This window comes from Ictalurus punctatus, chromosome 10 (genome assembly GCF_001660625.3).
Source record: "Ictalurus punctatus breed USDA103 chromosome 10, Coco_2.0, whole genome shotgun sequence".
NCBI classification, from domain to species: domain Eukaryota; kingdom Metazoa; phylum Chordata; class Actinopteri; order Siluriformes; family Ictaluridae; genus Ictalurus; species Ictalurus punctatus.
Genome location: NC_030425.2, coordinates 26,514,561 through 26,539,308, shown reverse-complemented (window position 1 = coordinate 26,539,308; position 24,748 = coordinate 26,514,561). Strand labels below are relative to the sequence as shown.

General features: G+C 39.6%; 2 protein-coding genes and 1 long non-coding RNA gene across 4 annotated transcripts; 2 read left to right on the top strand and 1 right to left on the bottom strand.

Moving 5' to 3' along the window:
• The first annotated feature begins 319 nt into the window (after positions 1 to 319).
• Positions 320 to 9,814, top strand: csnk2a2a (casein kinase 2, alpha prime polypeptide a). The gene is made up of 12 exons (XM_017477970.3): positions 320 to 1,447; positions 2,793 to 2,904; positions 5,324 to 5,425; positions 5,543 to 5,593; positions 5,741 to 5,800; positions 5,899 to 5,982; positions 6,558 to 6,668; positions 6,754 to 6,855; positions 6,964 to 7,064; positions 8,687 to 8,835; positions 9,013 to 9,103; positions 9,234 to 9,814. Exons 1-11 carry the CDS (start codon positions 1,338 to 1,340, stop codon positions 9,084 to 9,086), a joined length of 1,056 nt encoding a protein of 351 aa, XP_017333459.1. The 5' UTR covers positions 320 to 1,337; the 3' UTR covers positions 9,087 to 9,103; positions 9,234 to 9,814.
• A 3,067-nt stretch (positions 9,815 to 12,881) lies between these two features.
• On the bottom strand, positions 12,882 to 24,137 carry kiaa0895l. The gene is made up of 7 exons (XM_017477969.3): positions 23,934 to 24,137; positions 19,872 to 20,637; positions 17,986 to 18,129; positions 17,760 to 17,892; positions 17,184 to 17,489; positions 15,155 to 15,252; positions 12,882 to 15,071 (listed from the first exon to the last, which is right to left on the bottom strand). Exons 2-7 carry the CDS (start codon positions 20,598 to 20,600, stop codon positions 14,910 to 14,912), a joined length of 1,572 nt encoding a protein of 523 aa, XP_017333458.1. The 5' UTR covers positions 20,601 to 20,637; positions 23,934 to 24,137; the 3' UTR covers positions 12,882 to 14,909.
• On the top strand, positions 14,945 to 19,275 carry LOC128633718 (uncharacterized). Of its 2 annotated transcripts, XR_008397105.1 has the most exons (3): positions 14,945 to 15,077; positions 17,075 to 17,474; positions 17,776 to 19,275. It is a non-coding gene; the product is annotated as an uncharacterized LOC128633718 (long non-coding RNA). The 2 variants fall into 2 exon arrangements; XR_008397106.1 differs by having other exon boundaries at positions 17,075 to 19,275.
• Positions 24,138 to 24,748: the final 611 nt, after the last annotated feature.

The window sequence follows — 24,748 nt, the reverse complement described above, 5'->3', positions numbered from 1 at the left end:
TGTAGACATTTTAGCACACCTTCAGAGATTTTAAATCGTTTAATCAGCCTTTTTTTATTTTTAAATAAATAAATAAATAAATAAATAAAAATACACCGTCGCCTGGAAGCTTATTGAGCGCTTCCGGTTCTCCAGTCAAAACAGCAGCAGCTTTGGGTAAATACCCAATGGCGCATAATTTCCTACACAAGTGCACTAAATATGGTGAAGAAGCTGGGATTGTGCGCCCTACGCAGTGCACTATATATCCGATTGGAAGTGGTTTGGGATACGGTGTTTGATTCTGCGGTTTGAAACAGAAGGGGTGTGAGTGAGTGAGCTAGCTAAGCAGTGCAGGGGATCTCTCCACCCCCTCGGCGGAACATTTGGAAAAATATCAAGATTGTATTCTTCTTATTATTATTTGGGAAAATGTCCTAATAGTCGTGTATTCAGTGCGTAGCTGGCAACCGGTGTCCAAAAATTGGGCATTTTGGATATAACCGGTTTGGACTGACTTTCGAAGAGTCGCGAGACGTCGCTGACGAACCGAGCTAGCTTGTTAGCTAGCTATCCGTGTATATACATATATGTGTGTTAGTGAATTCTCAAACATTAGCTTAGCTTGTGACCGTTACCATGATTATAATAATGTGGATTAAAAATATATATCTACGCGCTGTTATTTAAAGGAATATCCGACCAAACTGGTCTCTGTAGTACATTATTTATGGTTTGTTTTTGTTTTAATTAATTGATTAATTCGTCCTAGCTAGCAATAATAGCTAATAAAGTGGTAGCCAGAATTAACGTTAATGTTACATTAATGTTCGTAACGCTTAACAAGTCGCATTCATTTTCAGTTGATTCAGCATCATAGCTGGATGAGATATATAAGCTATAACCCTTTGGTTGTAATGGTTTGCAGGCAAGACTAGCTAGTAATTACATGCGTAGCAGGTTGTGCGCTAAGCTGACTAGCACGCTTGACAGGTGAGATGTTCATGCATATGCGTGTCGCTTAGCGATCCAGCTATTAATCACACGCCAGTAAATCGCAGATCTACGCAGCCAGCTATGCGGTCTTGGTGAAATTTCTCCTAACCAGCGTTATTAAGCTGGCGCTGTGTCAGAAAGCGTGCAGGCTGCTTTCCGGCACATTCGGACACTCCTTATCGGGTTTGAACAGGAGGTCATGGTCCCAGCTGCATTGCGGGCCTGTTTCACCGGAGAGATCAGTCGCACATTGCTACAGTGAACCAGGCTGTTACCAGAGGTGCGAGAAGACAAGGCCGGCTTTGCGGTGTCGTGTTGGGAGTGCTGTGGTCGGTGGGGAAAAGGCAGATCTATCCTCGCCCATGCCCGCCATGCCTGGTCCGGCGACCAGCAAAGCGCGGGTGTACGCTGATGTGAACACTCTGAAGAGCAAAGATTACTGGGACTATGAAGCACACGTGCCTAGCTGGAGGTACAAACCTTCCCGTTGTATTTATTTGCTATAAAGGTTCCCCACTGTGGTCATTTAAACCAACCCCCCCCCCCCCGTCCTGCAAATATTAATGTGTTCCCTGCTCCCAATACACCTGATTCAGCAAATCAGCTCATTGACAGCCCTTCCTGAGCCGAAGGGAAAATGTACATGACACAGTGTTCTCAAAGCGGGGTCCGGGAATCCCTAGGGATCTGTCAAGTAGTGATGGGAAGTTCGGGTCATTTTAATCTTGAATCGTGTCTTTTGAATATAGCAGAATATAATTAAAATGTTAGATGTCAAATTCCCCGACACGTCTTAAGACGTACGCAAACGTTGATCACATTTGGAATGGAAAATAAACTATGGGTTAATGCAGCCAAGGCGGAGTTATGAGAAACGGAAATGATTGATTAATCTCTTAGCTGGGTCTTCAGGCTACGCGGTGTGTTCCTTCACCTCGCCTCGTCTCACCTCCCGATCTGAGTCGTTTTTTATTTTGTCACGTCTGTTCCCCGGAAACGGAGATGATTAGTTCGGCTCTCGAGTTGTCGGGTTCGAGTCGTTCGTTCATCCTGTGACCGCCTCGTAGGGTGAATGCAGTGGGGCTGTGACGTGATGAACGAACGACTCGAACCCGAATACTCGAGAGGGGAACTAATGTCCGTTTCCTGTACAGAACCTATGGGGATGTTGCAGCGCATGCGCGGTCAACACAAAATGAACGAATCACTCTCGGAGACAACGACACATGACTACTGTCAAGCCCACAAGGGAACACAGTGGTTTAGTAGTTAACGCACTTGCCTCACACGTCCGGGGGTTGGGGATTTGATTCCCGATTCCACCCTGTGTGCGCGGAGTTTGCATGTTCTCCTCGTGCTTCGGGGGTTTCCTCCAGGTACTCTGGTTTCCTCCCCCAGTCCAAAGATCCGCTTTATAGGCTGATTGGCATTTCCAAATTGTCCGTGGTGTGAATGTGTGAGCAATTGTACCCTGCAGTGGCTTGGCACACCATCCAGGGTGCCCCCAGAGATAGCTGCCAGACTCCCCATGACTGGCTCCTGCATGGTTGGAATGAAAACCTGCACCCCCACCATCCCTTTGCGGATAAGATTGGACGCCCCTGGTGTAGGATAAGCGGTATGGAAGGTGGATGGATGGTTGGTCGGAAAGTTAAAAAAATAAAATATATCTGGCTTCGATCAGTAAAAAGCCACATCTTTTTAAAAATAGTTTGTAAAATAAATCTGTACTTTCACACTTCGAGGCCTCTGACTGTATAAAGTATAAATCCAGTTTATTTTTATGTTCTTGTATCTCATTTCTCACATTCTCTCAGCAACCAAGATGATTACCAGTTGGTCCGGAAGCTTGGAAGAGGCAAATATAGCGAAGTGTTTGAAGCCATCAACATCAACAGCAATGACCGAGTGGTGGTGAAAATACTCAAGGTGAGACGTAGAGCTGTGATTATTAAAAGGAGCTTGAGATTTTCTTTACTCATGTGATGAGATTTCCATCAACTCTTATCAACTGCTGTGTAAGGAATTAAACACTTGGGTAGGGTGCTGATGTTGGAAAAGTAGTCCACAACAGGGTGGTGAGATGCAGCCTGACACAAAGCGGTGTTACTGTAACCACCCTGAAGTTGATTATTTACCTATAACAACATACCCTGAAGTGTCTTATTCCTCATATTCCACAATGGTTCGCCAGTAAGTTTTTCATTTATTAAGGAACAGCACATTCTGATCGTTGTGGGATGTTTGTGAGAGGTTAACAGTTTTTATGTACATCATCCATAGAGCAAGTCCCTCTGAATGAGTTGTTACTATAGAAATGCTAATGTGTTAGAATGAGTGTATTAGTACGAACTTGTGTTTTGACTCGCGACCAGCATTATTCTCAGTCACTAACCAATCAGAATCGAGAATTTAACACAGCTGTGGTTTAATCACTGTTGTTATATAGTTATTACAGAAAATCTTAGCCCCCTCAGAAAATAGCAACTACTATTAATGGTTATTATGTAGTTATTAAAGCTCTAATAATTTCTGGTCACATTAATGTTTCTTACAGGAAGTTGTTCATCTCCTAATCTAAAGCCCAGCAATGTAAATCATTGTAAGGCACAAAGAATATCAGGTTGCTGTACAAATACAATTCTGAAAAAGTTGGGACGGTATGGAAAATGCTAATAAAAACCAAAGAGGAGTGATTTGTGAATTTACTTTGACTTGTATTTAATCAACAAACATATAAAGACACGGTACTTGATGTTTTACCTGATCAACTGCATCGTTTTTTTGAAGATAAAGGTTTATTTTCAATTTGATGCATGCAACATGTTCCAAAATAGTTGGGACAGGGGCAGTTTAGGACTAATAGCGATGCGACAAGTTGAAATAAGAAGGTGTTGTGAAACAGGTGAGGCAATCGTCTAATCATAGTCTATAAGGAGCCTCCAAAAAAGTTCTTCAAGGGCAAGGATGGGTCGAGGCTGCCAACAGATGCATCAGCTAATAATCCAACACTTTGTGAACGACATTCCCCAACGACAAATCGGTAGGATTTTGGGCATGTCAACTTCTCCAGCGCACAATATAATTAAAAGGTTCAAGGAACTCGGTCAAATCTAGGTGCGTAAAGGGTCGAGGACGAAAACCACTTCTGAATGCGCATGATCTCCGATCCCTCAGACATCACCGTCTTAAAAACCGTTATGAAAACCGTCATGAGTCTGTAATAGAGATCCTGACATGGGCTCGGGAATACTTTGGAAAACCTTTGTCAGTCAACACCATCCACAGATGCAAGTTAAGGCTTTACTATGCAAAGCAGAAGCGTTACATCAACACTGTTCAGAAGCGCTGCCGACTTCTCTAGGCTCGGTCTCATCTGAGATGGACAGTAGCACAGTGGAATCGTGTTTTGTGGTTTTATGAGTCAACATTTCAAATGTTTTGTTTTTGGACAAAACAGCCGTCGTGTTCTCCGGGCCAAAGAGGGAAAGGACCAGCCAAGCTGGTATCAGCATCAGGTCCAAAAGCCAGCGTCTGTCATGGTATGGGGGCATGTCTCTGCCCATGACATGGGTGACTTGTACTTAAGGTGAGGGCAGCATTAATGCATAAAGATTTATATATGCACATTTTGGAGCAGCATATGCTGCCATCCAGAGCAGGACAACGCCAAACCACGTTCTGCCCGGATTACAAGCGCATGGTTGCGTAAGCAGAGAGTGCGGGTGCGAGCATGGCCTGCTGCAGTCCTGACCTGTCTCCGATTGAGAATGTGTGGCGCATTTTAAAGTTACGCAGCTGAAGAAATGCATAATGGACGAATGGGGGAAAATTCCACTTGCTTAACTTAACCAACTGGCGTCTTCACTCAGCGCCCAAACGCTTAATAATTTTTAGTAAAAGAAAAGGTTACACAGTGGTAAACAGTCAACTGTCCCAACTTTTTTGGAGTGTATTGCAGTCATCAGATTTGAAATGAGTGTATATTTTCAAAAATAAATTAAATTCACAAAGTAAAACATCAAATAATGTGTTTTCAATATAGTACAGGGTGAATTGAATTTTCAAACGACTCTTTTTGTTTTTGTTTCATTTTCCATACTGTCCCAACTTTTTCGGAATTGGGCTTGTAATTGCAGTTTTAATTCCAGTTTATGTGGCGCAAAACACTTCAAATCCACATTCAATAATGCTCAGGAATAAATATTTGAACAGTTGTACATTTCTAAGACTCGTCAAGGGGTGCTCTGCTGAAAGCGAAACTTTCCTGAAGTTCCGGTCTGCAGCAACATCCGCAAGGGATTTCACTCATGGCTTCTTTCTCACTCTCATGCTATCACTTTTGCAGCCTGTCAAGAAGAAGAAGATCAAGCGCGAGATCAAAATCCTGGAAAACTTAAGAGGAGGAACCAACATAATTCGCCTTGTGGACACAGTCAAGGATCCCGTGGTAGGTTTCTGTCACAACATCCTCCATCTGTCTGCCAAGCCTGAGCGTGGGCCATTCTCAGTTTAGATAAATCAAGATGAATAATTGATGGACTAATCTTATCCGTTCTTATTTCAGTCCAGAACACCAGCTCTTGTCTTTGAGTGCATCAATAACACAGATTTCAAGGTAACATTTTATTTGTACTTTAATGTATTTATGAAATGATATTTGAGCTGTATAAATGGAGAACTGCATAAAGACAGTTTGTATAATGGAATTTATTGTTTGGTAGACTTGTGTTTCCGATCTTAAATGTTTAATTCTTATTAATAGGATCTCTACCAGAGATTAACAGATTTTGATATTCGTTTCTACTTGTATGAACTTCTAAAGGTAAGGGTATTCTAATACGTTTTAAATTGCCTTATTGCCTGCCTTATTGCCAGCCCTATTGAGAACCTTGCTCAATGTTGTTTCTGGTTCATGTGCAGGCTCTGGATTACTCTCACAGCATGGGAATCATGCATCGGGATGTAAAGCCACATAACGTGATGATAGATCACCAAATGAGAAAGGTAATTTGTGCAGTGTATTGCCAAACTTTAAACTAACTGGCAGTAAGAATGTAGAAACTTGGATACAGGATGGCTAGTTTACTAGCCAGCAATCATAAGTCCTCTAACTAAAATAACTTCAGGATAAATTGTCTGACTGCCATGTAGCGTTCACTAGCTTTCCACCAAATCAGACTTACCTGTTCAACTAGAGAAAAAGCGAACACTCCACCAGTCCTGAATGCTTTTTCTCTTATAATATAGTATCGATCTCTTTCACCCCATCACTTATCTGTCTCCCTTGATTGGCTGCTAGCTCTTTTCCGTCACCGTGCAGTCTGACTTCTTTCATGCCTAAAGGTGTGGAGTGAGGATATTAGATGTGTTTGAGCCTGACTCAGCTTTGTCTATTACAGACTTGTCAGGGTGATTCACAGCAGCTCAGGAACACCAGATTATACGTCAGAGTATTTTATCATCCCCTGGCCCAAGAATCGTGTTTTTTTTTGTTTTGTTTTTTAGTTTCATTTTTAGAAGATAACTCCTACACACTGTAGCTTTAAATATTGCCATATGTCTCCATGTATGCGTTTCAGTTGCGCCTGATAGACTGGGGTCTTGCCGAGTTCTATCATCCTGCACAAGAATATAATGTCCGGGTGGCATCGAGATCCTACAAGGGGCCAGAGCTGCTGGTTGATTATCAGGTATAGCGTCTATAGACATTGCAGAATTTATTTTGTTGTATTTCCCTAATATCCTAAACACACTTGGTTATTTCCTGCTTTGCAGATGTATGATTACAGTTTAGACATGTGGAGCCTGGGCTGCATGCTCGCCAGTATGATTTTTCAGAAAGAGCCCTTTTTCCATGGCCAGGACAATTATGACCAGGTATAAGGCAATGTTTACACATCATAGAATTTAACTATGCTTTCAATGAAAAATAAGGCATTATCATTAAAGACCAAAATGTTTTTTTTTTTTTTTTTTCCTCCACAGCTTGTTCGTATTGCTAAGGTCCTCGGGACCGAAGAACTTTACAGCTATCTTAATAAGTATCACATTGAACTGGACACACGTTTCAAAGACCTGCTCGGACAGTGAGTGCAAGTCCAATTCTTTAATGTGTAGGTTAATTTGTAATTTGTATGGAAGTGGTGGTGTCATAATACCAGAATTTTGACCTTAACACTAATAGTAGATAATTTCACAATACAAAAAAAAAAGTATACATTTGGTCAAAAATAAACAAAGGGGGAAAATGCACAAAGTATTTGAACAAATTCAGATTGTTAATGCTGAATTACGATTTCCTTCATGTTATGAATTCAAATTTATATATATATATATATATATATATATATATATATATATATATATATATATATATATATATATAGAGAGAGAGAGAGAGAGAGAGAGAGAGAGAGAGAGAGAGAGAGAGAGAGCGGGGAAAAATGAGACGCTTGCAAATAAATAAATATAATATCATGAGTCACACAAGTGTGACTTAATTACAAAATTTCCCATCGTGGCGGTCTTATCCCAATGTTCAGTCAGGTAAGCGTTGTAGTGCAGCTCTATGTAGAAGGTGTATAACATCCATAAAATTTCACTATTGAGTAATAGTTTCAGTATTGAGTAGAAACTCAATGTTTGCTGGATTTAAATTGGCCAAGACTAATCAGACCGTACATTGCAATAAGATAAAGTTCCTTAATTATTTAACTATTTAACTGTTTTTAAATATAGGGATATAACACACATCTTTTCCTGTGTAGTGATTGGTTTGCATAATTAGAGATTTTCTCCATCATCACAGTCTTTTCCTTTTTTTTTTAATGCAGCATCTAGTGGTAATGAAAATTGTACAACCAAATAATTTACCATGTTGTATTGAAAATGTACCTTGTGTAACTCTATATGGAAGGTAGATTTGCACCGATACCTATATTGGTAATCAGGGATTCATTTAATACCATGGTTATTTGTACATTCTCATGCTAATGACCGTATTCCAAGAATAATGATGGCAATCAGAGCAGACTGTAAACTGCTCTGTTAAAATAACAAGAGGAGGATCTGTAGCATCTTCCTACAATAGAAGTAACCTAAATCTTATGAAATATAAAAATCAGCTCAAAGAGTTTCTTGCGAGCTGCTGCAAACACTGGCTGGGTGAGAAAAAAAAATGTCTACAGGCCATGCTATTTGAGTGAAAATTAGCAGCTCTTACGCCAGTATATTGTTCTTGACGGTTAGCCATGATCCTCTGTCGACAATGACTAATTTCAACGCAATAAACACAAAAAACACATACTTTACTAATGGCTATAGAGAAGCCCTTTTTGGAAGTGAAGTAATACCTGCTTTCCATTTTAACCCTACTCGATCCAAGGAAACTAATGTAGCTAGCTAAAACATGTTATAAAGAACAAACTTAAGTGCATGAATACACATGTGGCCTTCTCATGGTCAAATGGAGCTCATATATATATATATATGAATGGGAGAGAGAGGTTACTCACTTTGCTATCAGTATCAATGAGCACCAATAGCATGTACTCGTACTTGGTCTGAAAAAATAGCTTTTGACGCAGCCCTACCGGGAAGTGTCTTTAATTTCCATAAAATCTCCCCAAGGATAACAACACCGTTTCTGGACGTGCACTGCATATTGTTACTGATACAGCGCTCATTTTTCATTTGAACAACCCTCCAGGCAAACAAGAAAGCGCTGGGAGCACTTTGTTCAGCCGGAGAATCAGCACTTGGTGAGTCCCGAAGCTCTGGATTTGCTGGATAAGCTGCTGCGTTATGACCATCAACAGAGACTGACTGCCCAGGAGGCCATGGAGCACCCCTACTTCTGTGAGTCCGAGACTGCGCTTTGCTATTTTCTGCTTAACTACGAGCTTTTTATTCTTTCTTTATTTTTAAGCATCAGCGCATTCACACCAATGTGTGTCTTTTCCCTCACACCTTACTAAATGGTGTTCTTTCTTTGCAAGTCCGTGTCTCAGAGGGGTGTCATATTTCTGTGTGCAGATCCTGTGCTGAAAGGACAGTCTCTCTCAAACTCAGATGGCACTCTGGCAATAAGCAGTTCAACTGCAACATGATGAGCTAAAAGTAAAAGGTACGAATATTTCCAGCCAACGGTTTAAATCTGAATACATGTATAAATAAATAAATCAATCTCTGTAGGATTTTGTAATAGTATTTTTGTTTGTTGTTGTGTTTTTTTTCTTCTTCTTCTTCTTCTCCAGGAAAACCTTTTTACCTCAGTGTTTGGCAGAGACCCTGCGTTTCAGGTGTAAAGCTTCACTCTAATGAAGCAAGAAGTAATTTAGTATCACAAGACATGTACAGAAAACCGAAACACACCGGGCCGGCCGACTCCCTCTCCTTTATTCACTTTGTATTAGTGCTGCTTGCCACAGTTACTTAGATACCAAAAAAGTGGTATTCTGTATGTCCCCTTCTTTCCTGTTTTAAGTTAAACATCTCTCTCTCTCTCTATATATATATATATAAAAAAGCAAAAACAAACAAAAAAAAATACAGAATTATAAGTGATTATATATTGTGGTTGGGAAAGAATGCCTGCTCTTTCCCTGTGACTCTCAGGCTCTACATAACTGCTGTGGGCTCAGGATCCAGGTTGCATTATATGCTGGAAAGATTGTCATGGTCAGTTGATTTGCCCTGCTGAAATAAGTGCAAATTCTAAATTATAGTATGATTATTATTATTATTATTATTATTATTATTATTATTATTGGGTATGGAGGCTTTTCTGCGATCTGTTGAAAATATGTTCTATTAAATAAGAGATACTTTTTAACCAGTCTGACACGTGGGTGTGTATTTTTAACGTGGGGTGAATAACGACAGCTGTGCTACTATTGAGAGACTGGATCGCTTATGGGACCTAATTTAAGTCTAGTCATGCAGCTGATGTAGGCCAGAGATCTAAATTAAGCCCAATTGATCTAAACATGGTACGTCCACTTAAGATTGTGCCTTTATTGAAAAGTAATCAACGGTGGGGTGATGGGATTCTGAGAGAAATTTTAGCCAGATGTTCAACAACTGTAGACATTCTCTTTACGTCTAAAGTACATTTCAGATCTCCTAATACAAATGAGTACAAAAGTTTGCATCCCTCTAGACGACAACGAAGAGCAGAAAGAAATCAGTTGATAGATAGAACAGAATGGATTTCACATACTCTATATTCCTACACCGACTATTAATGTTTCTTGTCATTCTATTTGTCATTGATGAATTATACAATTATTTGCCATTCAGTGTACATTATACGTTTTAAATGCCTTTTATTAAATGCACCACGGCAAATGTTCCTCACACAGGTCTGGTCAGGCAGAAACTGTTTTTTTTTTTTTTTTTTTGGGTTGTTGTAGCATTTAACTATTAAATTAAATTGTCAATAACTATATATATATATATATATATATATATATATATATATATATATATATAATATATATATTTCTTGAGGCTACTCATGACAAAACCATGTTATGACTGGCTTTAAATACCAATTTGCACGCAATTTTTAGTAAGGTAAGCGAAGTATAATGGTTTTCTTCATTTTTCACTGCATTTCAATTTTCTCTTCGTAAAAAAAAAAAAAGGAATTCCTCTTCGTAATGTAGAACTGTATAACTACTGTCAAGTGCTAAAGGTTTGCACCCCATTGGACAAAATTAAGATGAATTTGATTACCAGCAACTGTACAGTGTGTTAGGCTTCAATGATGGTTTTTCATTTGAGACAAATTTTATATTATACAGTGCTGTGAAAAAGTATTTGCTGTTTCTTCTGTTTTTGCGTATATCTCATACTAAATTGTTACAGAAATTAAAATGAAATCAAAGATAAAACAACCTGAGTAAACACAAAATACAGTTTTTAAATGATGGTTATTAATTGAAGCAAAAAACGTTATCCAATACCAACTGGGCCTGTGTGAAAATGTATTTGCCCCCGTAGTTACTAATTCCCAGAATTTATGAAACTGCATTCATAATTGGGTTCAGCTGGACTAGACACAACTAGGCCTGATTACAATACTTTAAATAGAACTTTTCCAACAACATGAAGGTGGTTAAAAGGTCTTAATCAGTAACACACTATGCCAAAGTTGAAAGAAATTCCAGAAATGATGAGGAAGATTGAAAGGTGATTGAAATGCATGAGTCTGGGAAGGATTACAGAGCCTCCAAAGAACCACAGCGAGAGCCGTTGTCTCCAAATGGAAAAACTCGGCACGGTAGTGAATCTTCCCAGAAGTGGCAGACCATTCAAACTTCCTCCAAGAGCAACGACTCATCCAGGAAGTCATAAAAGAGCCAAAGACAACATCAAAGGAACTACAGGCCTCTCTTGCATCAATAAAGTTCACTGTTCATGATTCCACTATCAGAAAGACACTGGGCAAAAATGGCATCCATGGAAGAGTGGCGAGGTGAAAACCACTGCTAACCCAGAAGAATATTAAGGCTCGTCTGAATTTCGCCAAAACACACCTTTATTGAGCCTAAAACGTTTTGAGAGAATGTTCTGTGGACTGATGAGTAGATGGTGGAATTGTTTGGAAGACGGGTCCCGTTACGTCTGGCATAAACCAAACACATAATTCCACAAGAAGAACATCATACCTACGGTCAAGCATGGTGGTGGAAGTGTGATGGTGTGGGGATGCTTTGCTGCATCAGGGCCTGGGCAACTTGCAATAATTGAGGGGAAACATGAATTCTGCTTTCTACCAGAAAATCTTAAAGGAGAATGTCCGGTTTTCAGTCCATAAGTTGAAACTCAAGTGCAACTGGATTATGCAGCAAGACAATGATCTAAAGCATAAGAGTCCTAGTACTAGAAGTAAGTGAAAGACTGATCTCCAGTTGTTGGAAGCATTTGGTTGCAGTTATTGCTGCGAAAAGTGGCACAACCAGATTTTAATTTTCAGGGGGCAATTAGTTTTTCACATTGGTGATGGTTGTTGCATAACTTTTTTTTTTTGCTTCAATAAATTAAAATAAACAAAAACTGTATTGTGTGTTTACTCAGGTTGCCTTTGTTTTGTTGTATTTGAAGATCTAAAACTATTTAGTATGAGATATACAAAAAAAAATCTCAAATCACTGTATGCAGGGTATTAATAGCAAAAAAGTAAGTTATTTTCTAATGATTCTAAATCACGCTGTCTTTATAATTCCCTCCAAACTAATATCCTAATTTTCAGTCCTGCAATAATCACTCACATTATTCCTAATGTACAGTGTCCTCTAGAACTATTGGCACCCATCCTACAAACTAATACAAATTATCCTATAAAATATACATGACCCAAGATTATTTAAAAAGTAGGAGAAGATTTATTTGTTCTAATCATAATCTTTTTTTTTTTGTTTAATAATGGAATTTTCTCTTAGAAAATATGTCATTTAAATAAATACAGACAAAATAAATATTTTCCATTTGTTCTCAGTCCACTGGGTCATGTCCTGTTTCCCTGGTGTATTACTTTGAGGCTGCACAGATGTAAAAATCCCTTTGTAAATCGCTTTTATATCAATCAGGTAATGGATAAACAAATTCAAATCACGTCATATAAACAAATTTAGGTATGGAGACTTTAATGAAAATTAAGCATGCAATTGTTTCAGCATATTTTAATGTGGATTTAGCCTTATGTTTTGGATAGTTATGTTGTTGCGGGATGCACACGCAAAGTTTTGGAAATCTAAAGTAGGTCCCCCCCCACCTGCAATTCACAGAAGCCATAAGTGATGCAAACTTTTGCACTCAACTATAAAATGCAGTAAGCCTGAAGATTTGTTGTTTTTTAATATATTCCATCTTTCCCATAAAACAGAAAGAGCCACGAGTTCAGTGTAGCGTTTTAATAAATAATCTGAAAAATCGCAGATTATTTAAAGATCATGAAATGTGCAATATTCATGCAATACAGAAGATGATGAGTACTACAGAGTCTGAACATGTGATTTCAAGCTTTTTACAAACAGATGACCAGTACAGATGAGTTCTGAACCCATCGAAGGCACATCCACATCACTTTGTTGCATCTCATCCCGAGTCCATCACATGCCTTGTGTGAACGTACGACAGTGAAGGAGCTGCAGGTAGCCAACTTTTGAACAGGATTAAGACGCAGAGGCTGCAGTGGTAACATCCTACACGTGCACACGCCACATTTGACAAATACAGCCTGACTGTATTTTCCATATTTAACCATAATTAATGCCAGTTTCCTGTCTTGATATAAAATACTAGTCGAGTCAATTGCACTTTTTTAATGCATGTGGTCATTCAATGTCATTTGATGCGTTCTAGTGATCATTGATACCTCCTTGGAAATACTAAGACGTATGATAACTAGGGATGCATCGATACTGATGATAAATCAAGTATTGGTCAATACCATGCTGGTACTCAAAAAAAGAAAAAAAAAGCCAATCTCCAATACTACATGATACAACGTGATGTAAAGCCTAGTGAACGTTTGTCATGCTAAGGAACAGATCCAACAAAATGACAGCGACCTAGATGTAGTTCATGATTAACGATGGCAATCATAGAAAAGCAAACTGCTCTGTGAAAATATCAAGAGGAGGAACTGTAGCATCCTCTTGCAATGCAAGCAACCTGATAAAACATCTTGTGGCACATAAATAGTATCTTAATGTCGAATGAGAGTGTGGCCGACCTGAGCGGACAGAGCAGTATTAGCGAGCGTGGTCATTAAAATGAGGGCAAGAAGCCATGAATTATTCACACGCAAAGGTATTTGCGAGCGTGGAGCAGCGAAGCAAGTGTGCAGAAAAACTGTCGCACGTGAGAGCACTTCAGTTCTGCGAGCACTGATATGATGATGTGAGATATGCGCACTTCCTTCACCAAGGTCTGCACGTTGCTTGAGAGTATAGGCGCAATTCAAGCTACCTTGAAAACATTTTTAATTACCAGGTTCGCTGATACTGATGTCCACGCTCAGGTCGGCAGCCCATGCGCTCTCTGTTCAAAATACTATTTATACACCAAAACATCAAACAAACCGGCACATGGTAGCACCCAATTTAAACAGAGCTATGGTTCATGATGCCCCTAATTGCGTAATACTAAGTAGGTTACTCATTTTGGTATCAGTATCGGCGAGTCGAAGTAAAAAAAACAAACATTTTTTCAATACACAAATCGTATCAATGCATCCCTAATGATTACTAATGGAGTTTACCTAAAATCACAAACATTCAGTTTTCATTATGAATACATGAGGTAAAAAAAAAAAAAAAAAGAATAAATACTTGCATAAATACTGACAGTGGTTTAAAAAGCTCTAGCAGTGACTAAAACATCATCACAGGAACAACACTAAAATGCAGTGCTTATAATAGAACACGAGGTAAAAGAAGTGTGTACAGAAATCAGCGAATCGCTACTTGAGTGCTTGAGTACATCGTTTCATTGAAATAACATGGCAACTTAATTATAAAAAGTAATGAAGATACCCTTGATCTTCCATTGACCTCCGATAATTAGGCTACAATACTTATATAATATATCAGAGGATCCAAATGTTTGATATATTATTGGTTCAGAGAAATTGGTGATGATCTCTGTAACTGTAAACTCACGTACGAGTTGTGTGGCACTTTAAAGAAAATGAAGAAAAAATAAAAATAAAAAAACAGTTAGCACGGAAACAATATGAATCTGATTAAGTGATATGTAAATCACTTGAGTAAAACTGATTTTATCACTGTGAATTTTCACAGATGCTGCATTAAAACAAATAATCCGTCTTTTTTTGTACTGAGTCGCAGCTGGGAATGACCAAATGGCCAAACTTAACTTGGGTGCAGAAAAAAAGTTCATGTATAACCAAACCCTCATCCTCATGGAATGAGCTCTTGTAGCTCAGTATCGTTCAGTTCGTTAGTCACGATGATGTGGTCCAGCTGCCGCAGGTAACGTTCTTGATCTTGCATGAAGTGAGGAATCCTGGTTCTCCGCAGGACCGCAAGATGACGTAGCCGTTCCACATCCTCATAGGACACCTACAGGTGAGAATTTTGTGTGTGTTAGTGATATGTATGTCAACGTACAGATGATTTACTGAATTCAGATAAAGAGAATTGACCTTGCCCAGTGAGGTTAACATCTTGAAATCGATGTTTCTCCTATGGCGTAAAATCCTTAGGATCCCATCCAGGTAGACTTGATCTTTACTGAAACAGCCTGTAGAACAGCAGTACATTACAACACGACAGAGCTGTTTCAATGATATGTGGACTTTTCTAGAAATGTTCACATTAAATGTCCAGTTATAATATCAGTATCACATTGAGCTGGACAAAATTTCAAAGATGGGATTGTACAGTGGCTTAGAGGTTAGCACGTTTGCCTAGCACCTTTGGGGCTGGGGGTTCCTTGTGCGTGTGGAGTTTTGCATGTTGTCCCCATGCTTCGGGGGTTTCCTCGCCCAGTCCAAAAACATGCATTGTAGGCTGATTGGTGTTTTCAATTTGTACATAGTGTGTGAATGTTTGTGCGATTGTGCCCCGAGTCCCCTGGGATAGGCGCCAGGCTTCCCATCCAACCCTGTGTAAGATAAGCGGTACAGAAAATGGATGGACTGTACAGTGAGTTGTAGCCAAATGATGGGTTTAAATTTGGTGTCGAAATGTTTGAATACAGTGAATAATTCTTGAGAGGACAACAGTGATCTGACCACGTAGCGAAAGAACTTACCACTTATTGGAGTTGCTCAACACCCCACCCTTCTTGCGCTCAAAATGTGAACACCCTTTCAACACCACCCTCTACACTGTACACTCGCATTGTATGTACACGGCACTGCTTGATGTAAAACATGACTTACCTTAGCCAGTCAGAGTCTGAGGATTCAATTCTCAATTCAATTTATTTATAAGCACTTTCAACAATGGACATTGTCACAAAGCAGAAATATTTACAGAAATAGCCATCCATCCATTTTCCGTACCTGGTTGGAGCCTATCTCAGGGAACTCAGGCACAAGGTTGGGGGCACCCTGGACAGGGTGCCAACCCCTCGATGGGCACAATCACACACCCATTCACACACTACGGACAATCTGGAAATGGCAATCTGTCTACACCACGGCTGCGTCCGAAACTTAATACTTACCTACTATATAGCAGGTGAAATACATGTATTTTGGCTACTATATAGTAGGTAAGTATACGGTTTCGGACGCAGCCCACGTGTCTTTGGACTGGGGGAGGAAACCGGAGTACTCGTAGGAAACCCCTGAAGCACAGGGAGAACATGCAAGCTCCGTGCACACAGGGCGGAGGCGGGATTCGAACCCCCAATCCCAGAGGTGCAAGTCAGACGTGCTAACCACTAAGTCTCCGTGCCCTCCTACAGAAATATCCAGATATAAAATTTTAAACTTAAATTTATCCCTAATGAGGCAACTCCCTGAGGCAACAAGAGGAATAAATCTTGAGAGGACTCAAAAGGGAACCCATCCCCATCTGGGTGACACTGGATAGTATGATTATAAATCATTTTACTTCTATAACTGTTAAAGGATGGGCTCCTGTTAAGGAGTTAACCATGACGGGATGTGCTGTTTATTTAACATTTAAACAAGGAGTCTCCAGTGTATCAGCGGTAAAGCTAAAACCTTTTTTGTCTCATTAACTCCAAGAGAGAGAAAAAGAACCGAGGCTGGTGAGGGAATCACTGTTTTTAGCTGCTATAACATAAGCGCTAACTAGAAGTCACTTGTTTGTGGACATTCCACAACATTAAATGGAAAAAAAAAAATATGAAGAGTTTTTTAATAACTAAAAATTGCTGTTGTATAAGAGGAACAAAACAGTCCAGGGTGTGCTGTTACTGTAAAATAGTCAACTTTACCCCGTATTAAAAAGCTAGATGAGTGGCAGTGTAGTCTGTATTAGTGGTGTTTGAATTACTGCTTCACTGGATTTTGAATAGAACTGTACATGCCTCTTAATCTGATTAATACAGATTTTAACTTATAATTTGAATTTTATTTTTCAATTAGAAAAACCCTTCGGGAAAGTACTTGGAGCATTTCATTGGAATCCGTTCAGCCGGAAGAACCATTTCCGTGGTATGTTACATTAAATAAGCAGCAGTCTTTGATACTCTACCTGGTTTTGAGGTGTCCGTCTGTCCCCGTTTGGCACGGAGGCAGTACTCCCAGCGTACGGCGGGGTCCTGGACGAAGCGAGCGATATAGCTGAACAGTTGGCTGAAGCTCATGTTGGCTGCATGGTACACGGTGTAGTAGAGGAGAGCAGCTCGCCACAAGAAGGGCTGCTTCCGCAACAACACGCTGTGAATGCTGGCCAGTCCCTCCTCTGTAGGATTGGCTGGCTTCAGTCCAAACTGCTTCCTTCCGACGGCAGTGGCCCATGGCTGCATGCTGTTATTCACGCCGCGTAAGTAATGTGTACCTGAGAGTGAGAATTATAGCAGATCAGCAAGAACATTTTTAGCTCCACCTGCCTTTAAGTATAGGAAGATTAAAACTTCCACTAAGAGCGTATATATTAAGTTGAAAATAATCAGGTTTGTTCGATATATGATGCTGAAAAGCTCAGTGCTTAAAAGGAAATGAGCTACAGTGGCCAGTTAATACGGGACTTAATATTTAGGTGCAATATGAAGTCTTAATTACATGTGAGAGCTTTTGAAATAATTTCAAGCCCTGAGTTTTATCATACCGATCTCATGTCTTAGCATCCCTTCCAGCCAGTGCTGCCGTGCTCCAGACAGGTTTATGGTTAAGGTCGGCCTGCAGCTCTCCACCATCATAACAGCCTGAGATAGGAGGTCATCAGACAGAGACACAACCACCTGCAAATATCACACACGATGACTAAAACTGTGCTGTGGATGTAAGAAGTCGTGCCGGTATGCACAGGAAACGTGGACAACACAAACACGCACCTCACCCACACAGCCCTCTTTCTGCAAGTACTTGCGCACCATCGCCCACACTCGACTCTTGGGCAACACACTTCCTCCGGTGACTTCTTCAAAGTTCTCGTAGGTGCCGAACTTCCTCAGGACGCACTCCATGATATTAACTGCCTGGGAAAAGATGTGAGTGGGATTCAGGGGTGGAATGGTTTCTCTTTCTGGTATGTCAAGGTATCTGGGTAAAAGTATAAAAGTGTTTAAAGGAGTATGATGTGTCCTGACCTTTCTCACGGATACTGCCTTGCATAAGTATTCACCCCCTTGAACTTTTCCACACTTTTGTGGTGTTACAACCTAAAACTTCAGGTTCAGGAGGGAATGGAATGGGGAATTCAATGGAATATCTATTTCACAGATATTCCATTGGTTATACTAAATATTTCACAAACTATGCATGTTGAGAAAGAACCTTACTCATGTTGCCTATCGGTGATGCATCACCATCGATGACACCGATAGGCAACATGGTTTTTATGAGTTGATTGATTTAATTCAGCCGGACTACCACATACCATCAAGAACGGATTCTGAAATGGATCAGCGTGTCATCAGCGGTCAGCGGTAAGTTTAGCTTCTGAACACGTAGTATATAAATCATGAAATGTTATCCATGTGAGTAAGTCTCAACTTCAAGCAGGACCACTGAAGTGATAACTAAATGGTGTAGCACTGTAACACGTTATGGACCTTCACGAGTATTCTCAGAATTTTCCGTAATATGCACAATATCCTATGCACATTGGGGAGAAAATAACACACTTATAATGATAATAATTAATAATAAATGGACGCACGCAATATGAATAGGCTCACATGCACTCTGTCGCCAGAGTGTGCATCTGAGAGGGTGTTAGTGGCACATTGTATATTATAGTCATTATATTTGATTATTAAATAAGTCATTTTATTAAATGATTGTAATCGCATCCATTCATTTTACAGTCCTACTAGCCTATTATTTAGAGTAACAGAAAAACTTTTAATTTGGGTGAGGAAGCTGGCGTCTTGAGTGGGATTTTCACAAACTGTCGCGCCACTGCAGTACACGCATCTTGTGGTTTTAAGGTTAACGATTAATCGATTAATTGATCATTAAGTTAAATGACGATCGATCATGGGAATTTGTGTAAATTGACATTGACATTTTGTAGCCAGGGTTCCCTTCGGTTTAGATTATTTCGTGGAAATGATTGTGTGTACAATAATATATTGTCTATTTATTACAGCAATGAGGCTTTCAATTCCAGAACCTTTAGGTCACATCCAACAGAACACATTAGGTCCAAGTCGACATTAATCTATGCTCATCTATATTCTAAATCTATGTAATTCATTCTTTTGAAAATTGGGAATACTTTTTCTGAGGGAAGAGCTCAAAGTAAACATGTAAATAAGAACAGCTTTGGTAAGACTTTTGCTTTTTGTATCAGTAAAGGAAAATGTTGTAATTCTTGCCCATAACTGCACACATACTACAGATGTTGTAGACTGAGAGTCGGTTGGAAAACTCCTTTAAGAGGATTGCTCTTCACTTGTATATTGAAACAATGTGGAATGTCCTGTTTTGCCTGATTTTCACGTATGGTTACATTTACAGAATTTGGCATGTGCCCTCGTACACCCTTATATTTTCTTTTTTGTTGTTGTTGTTGCTCAGTATTATTATTTTCATTTTATTTGCTGACCCTGTTTAAAAAAATCTTGCTGCATTTTTCAATGGACTGCATAGAACTAGAAATAATTTTGTGATATTATATACACCACCTTTATTTCACGGTTAATTACATAGCATTACATTACATAGTAATACTGTCATACTGCTATACCATCGTAGAATTTCTATCTTGACATACCTGGGAAAGAAAGAGCCCAGATCCTTCTTTATACTTCTCCAGGACACTAACAGGCTCAGGTGACGTGTACTCAAACTGGGGCTCGTACTTATAGTCCGACTGGAAAAAGGTCTGACGCTCCTGTTCGAGATTTATGGGCCTCAGAGCCACGAGTAAACAGGGCCCGCGTGGTGCAGAAGGTGTGGGCACTGGTGCAGCCACAAGCCCCCGGGCAATGTGTGGCAGGGATGTAGCTGGCCGCATTCGCCCTCTGCTGGCTCTAGGTTGCGCCGTGGAGTTTACAGTACAAGTACTTTCACTACGCCGCATCCAGCCTCCGGGTCCCAAACTGGGGCTTGTAAGGCTTCGCGTGGGGGGAGAAGGTGCACCGTAACGCCATGGAGGCTGCACCACTTTGCTTTCACACTGATTATTCACCTTAACACGCTGCGGTTTGATCTCCAGACTGAGTGGCCTTCGAAGTTCTGCCCTCTTCTTGGGCAAGTCCAATTTCTCAGTTTTTCCACTATTTCCTCCTTCCGCTCCCTGCACCCTCTGCTCCATTGGGGTGCTACAGGGCCCGTTGTGGTGCAGCTTGTCCCTCTGGGTGATTTTGCTGATTCTTGCTTGGACCGGGACAGGTTTGGGATTCTCTATAATGGGTTCTGGTTGTTGAAAATCTTCCCGAGTGGCCTCCATGTTCTCCCCATCAGCCCTCTCCACACAGTTCTCACTCAGATCCAGCACCATCTCAGCAAGCACTCCCCACTCAGGACACGCTGCACACCTGAACACAAAAGGATACACACTTATCTACTTTTCAAAATTGTTGCAAGCCATTAAAAAGAAAGTGAAGAGGCCTATAAAAGCCATACTATGTGTTTTGTTGAACTTTGATCATATTTGGAAAATATGGTGATTTCAGGTGGCACTGGAATTAATTGTGTGTGTGTGTGTGTGTGTGTGTGTGTGTATATATATATATATATATATATATATATATATATATATATATATATATATATATATATATATATATATATATAATTAGGTCCATATATATTTGGACACTTGAATATGTTTACCAAAACATATTCAAGTTACAGTTAAATAATGAATATGGGCTTAAACTGCAGTCTCTCATCTGTAATTTAAATGCATTCACATCCACACTGGAGTAAGGGTTTAGGAATTACAGCTGTTTAATATGTACCCCTTCTTTTTCAAGGGACCAAAAGTAATTGGACACTTGACTCAAAAACTGTTTCATGGACAGGTGTTGGCTATTTCTTCATTATTTCTTCATCAATTAAGCAGGTAAAAGGTCTGGAGTTGATTCCAGGTGTGGCATTCACATTTGGAAGCTGTTGCTGTGTGAACCCACGGCATGTGTTCAAAGGAGCTCTCAATGCAAGTGTAACAGGCCATCCTTAGGCTGCAAAAAAATAAAAATCCATCGGAGAGAACATTAGGAGTGGCCAAATAAACAGTTTGGTACATTCTGAGGAAAAAAGAACGCACTGGTTAGCTCTGCAACACAAAAAGACCTGGATATCCACAGAAGACAACAGTGGTGGATGATCATAGGATCCTTTCCATGGTAAAGAAAAAGCCCTTCACAACATCCAGCCAAGTGAAGAACATTGTCCAGGAGGTAGGCATATCATTATCCAAGTCTACTATAAAGAGAAAACTTCACAAGAGCAAATACAGTGGGTTCACCACAAGGTGCAAACCATTCATAAGCCTCAAGAATAGAAAGGCCAGATTAGACTTTGCCAAAAAACATCTTAAAAAAAAAAAAAGGCCAGCCCAGTTCTGGAAAAGCATTCTTTGGACAGATGAAACTAAGATCAACCTTTACAAGAATGCTGGGAAGAAAAAAGTATGGCGAAGGCTTGGTATGGCTCATGATCCAAAGCATACCACGTCATCTGTAAAACATGGTGGAGGAAATGTGATGGCATGGGCATGCATGGCTTCCAATGGCACTGGGTCACTGTTTATTGATGATGTGACAGTAGATAGAAGCAACCGGATGAATTCTGAAGTGTATAGGAATATATCGTCTGCTCAGATTCAGCCAAATTCAGTGAAGTTAATTGTACGGCGCTTCACTTTACAGACGGACAATGACCCAAAACATACTGCGAAAGCAACCCAGGAGTTTTTTAAAGCAAAGACGTGGAATTTTCTGCAACGGCCAAGTCAATCGCCTGATTTCAACCCGATCGAACATGCATTTCACATGCAACAACTGAAGACAGCCGGACATCATGGTGATGTCCATGAGTTCCAGACATCAAGCAGTCACTGCCTGCAAAGGATTCTCAACAACGTACGTGTGTGTGTGTGTGTGTGTGTGTGTGTGTGTGTATATATATATATATATATATATATATATATATATATATATATATATATACATACACACACACACACACACACACACACACACATAGCCTTTAAGAATGCTGTTGACAAAAGAAGGACGTATTGAAATCATTCTCATTGCTGGATCAGGAAGCTGCCGCAAGGTTGCAATGGACTTTAACAGGAAACGCATCACACATGACACTATTGCCAAACGAACAACAGAGTCGAAGACTGACAAAGGCACAATCGATGTGGTGCTGGCAAATATAGTTCCCTATGTATGGAGACTTTTGGGACACCCTCTATAATAAGTCAACAGTACAACGAATAACTTTGAAAATGGTGGGTTGTTATTTTCACCACTGTACTGTAACCATGTTAAAAAATTGTGGACCACCTGGCTAGGCTTTATGGACCCCTGGTGGTCGCTGGACCCCATTTTTAGAACCAGGGCTCTAGTACACAACTACCCTCCATGTGAAAGAGTGCCAACATGATTTAATGCTAAGGACTAATTAACATGCATGAGTTCAGCTTACAGTTTCACATGTTCTCCCAGGGTTCCCCTGGTTTCTACCCAAAACATGCCACATGGCTTGGGTATGCTAAATTACCCCCATAGGTTTTAATACAGTATGTGTGTACATGATGTGTTGGATCCACCGTGACCCCGCCCACTATATAATACACTAATTGAAGATGAATTAATTTTTCGACAGACAATTCTTTTGCACATTAATGAATAACTTAAAGACAAATAATAGACAGCGCTGGTGTTTTTCATTCTGATTCACAGATACGCAAATCAAGTTGTCACGGGAGAAACTGACACACTGTAATCTTGATCACATGCAATACATTTGCTTTTATTTTCCAAGAAATGTTGAGATTGATACATCATGAAATCAATTTGGTCGAATGTTGACAGTCCTGGGATTTGAACTCACAACCTTCTGGTCACGAGGACAGAACCTTGAACACTAAGCTGCCACTCCTTCATCACCAACTTATTGTGCTTTCCACAAAACTATTCAATTCAGACAGAACTTGCTCATCACTGTAGCAGAGCTAAATAATGTGAAATTATGCGCTGTACGTTAATGTAACCATCCACGAATGTCAGGATGACGTCCGATCTTGTCGGGTGATCATCTTTATTAGAGTTCAGCGCTACGGCTGATAACTTAAATCATAAGGTTGTCTGTCTCACAGGAAGTGATGGAATGGATTCAAAGGGACACATGATGGATGGAGACACACAAATGTTCTCAGTACTGCTGTACAAGAGGCATGCTTTGTCACTAAATACTCATGGCAGCACACACAAAAAATAGAAAATTGGGAAATTAGAGAATAGAAAATTAAGAGTAGAGTACTGAATTTGATTGAATTTGATCCAGCACTGAAATAATTGTAAAATTTCATTTAAAACTCAAAATAACATAAACTAAAATAAAAGCCCAACAGTGGGACAGACATGTGGGATAATATCTACAAGTAGATTTGCACTTCTTTTGGATTAGATCAAAAGAAACAGCCTGCCATTTTTAATTATAGACCCTTGAATAAAGACATAGCTAAGGCAAAATCCATCAAATCTCTCCTAAATGATCTCGGATTTAAACCATGCATGACATTGTCGGAATATGAAGAATAACACAGGAAAATAATATATACACACGCGTTATTGTGTTATATGTGACATACCGCGCAGCGTTTTCTTGATACGGCCAATGAATAAAGCTCGGTTAATTCATGGTTCCTGGCCATGAATAGGTATCAACAGCGGCGGCATAAACTTCCGGTATGGAGGAAGGAATAACGGGACGGACAGCAGCGCGAGCTGCGCTTTAGCGGATGGCTGTGATTGCGTTGGAACAAATGACGCGCTGTTGGCGCAGCTCGGGCACGCGCACGGCGTTAAAGCGTAAAGACGTAACTCTACGTACCTTCGTAAAGCACCCCCCCCTGCCCCCATATACACCTAATGGCGGCGAGATTTGAAGGAAATTACTTGCATGAATTATTTATTCTTTTATTTATTAGATAGATACATAGATAGATATTATTATTATTATTTTGAGATTTAAGGAATGGCTAATAGAAAACGTGTTTATTGGTATATTTTTATTTGATGATGGAGTATTTTGTGCCTAAAAATGATTTTTTTTTTTAATTAACAACTTTATTAATATTAATATAGTATATACACAAATTTGGATATTTTAAAAGATCCTCCATTATCATACTGTAAAAACAGAAAAGATTTTTAGACAAACTGCTAAAATTGCAAAGTAATAAAGCTTTGTAGCTATTTAATATATTTGTAAATTATATTTTGTGGAGAAAAAAAAATAGTACAGTTTCATATTATTGTAGGCATATTATTAATTTATTACTGATTAATTTTCCTTGTTTTTCAGGTACAGTATGCCATTGTATTATGCTGTTCATGATGCAGTTTATGCAATACTTTAAAAAGTATTCAATAAAATAAATGCATTTTTAAACGTATGAATTAA

What these genes read in the sequence shown, in the direction of transcription:
- kiaa0895l (XM_017477969.3), bottom strand. Translation starts at nt 20,600, where the DNA reads ATGGTGCTGGATCTGAGTGAGAACTGTGTGGAGAGGGCTGATGGGGAG. An exon ending in CTGGGCTCTTTCTTTCCCAG is followed by an intron (nt 18,130 to 19,871) that starts GTATGTCAAGAT and finishes ATCTTTTCCCAG; the next exon opens with GCAGTTAATATCATGGAGTG. An exon ending in TGTTAACCTCACTGGGCAAG is followed by an intron (nt 15,072 to 15,154) that starts GTCAATTCTCTT and finishes TCTCACCTGTAG; the next exon opens with GTGTCCTATGAGGATGTGGA.
- csnk2a2a (XM_017477970.3), top strand. Translation starts at nt 1,338, where the DNA reads ATGCCCGCCATGCCTGGTCCGGCGACCAGCAAAGCGCGGGTGTACGCT. An exon ending in TCAATAACACAGATTTCAAG is followed by an intron (nt 5,594 to 5,740) that starts GTAACATTTTAT and finishes TCTTATTAATAG; the next exon opens with GATCTCTACCAGAGATTAAC. An exon ending in GCCAGGACAATTATGACCAG is followed by an intron (nt 6,856 to 6,963) that starts GTATAAGGCAAT and finishes TTTCCTCCACAG; the next exon opens with CTTGTTCGTATTGCTAAGGT.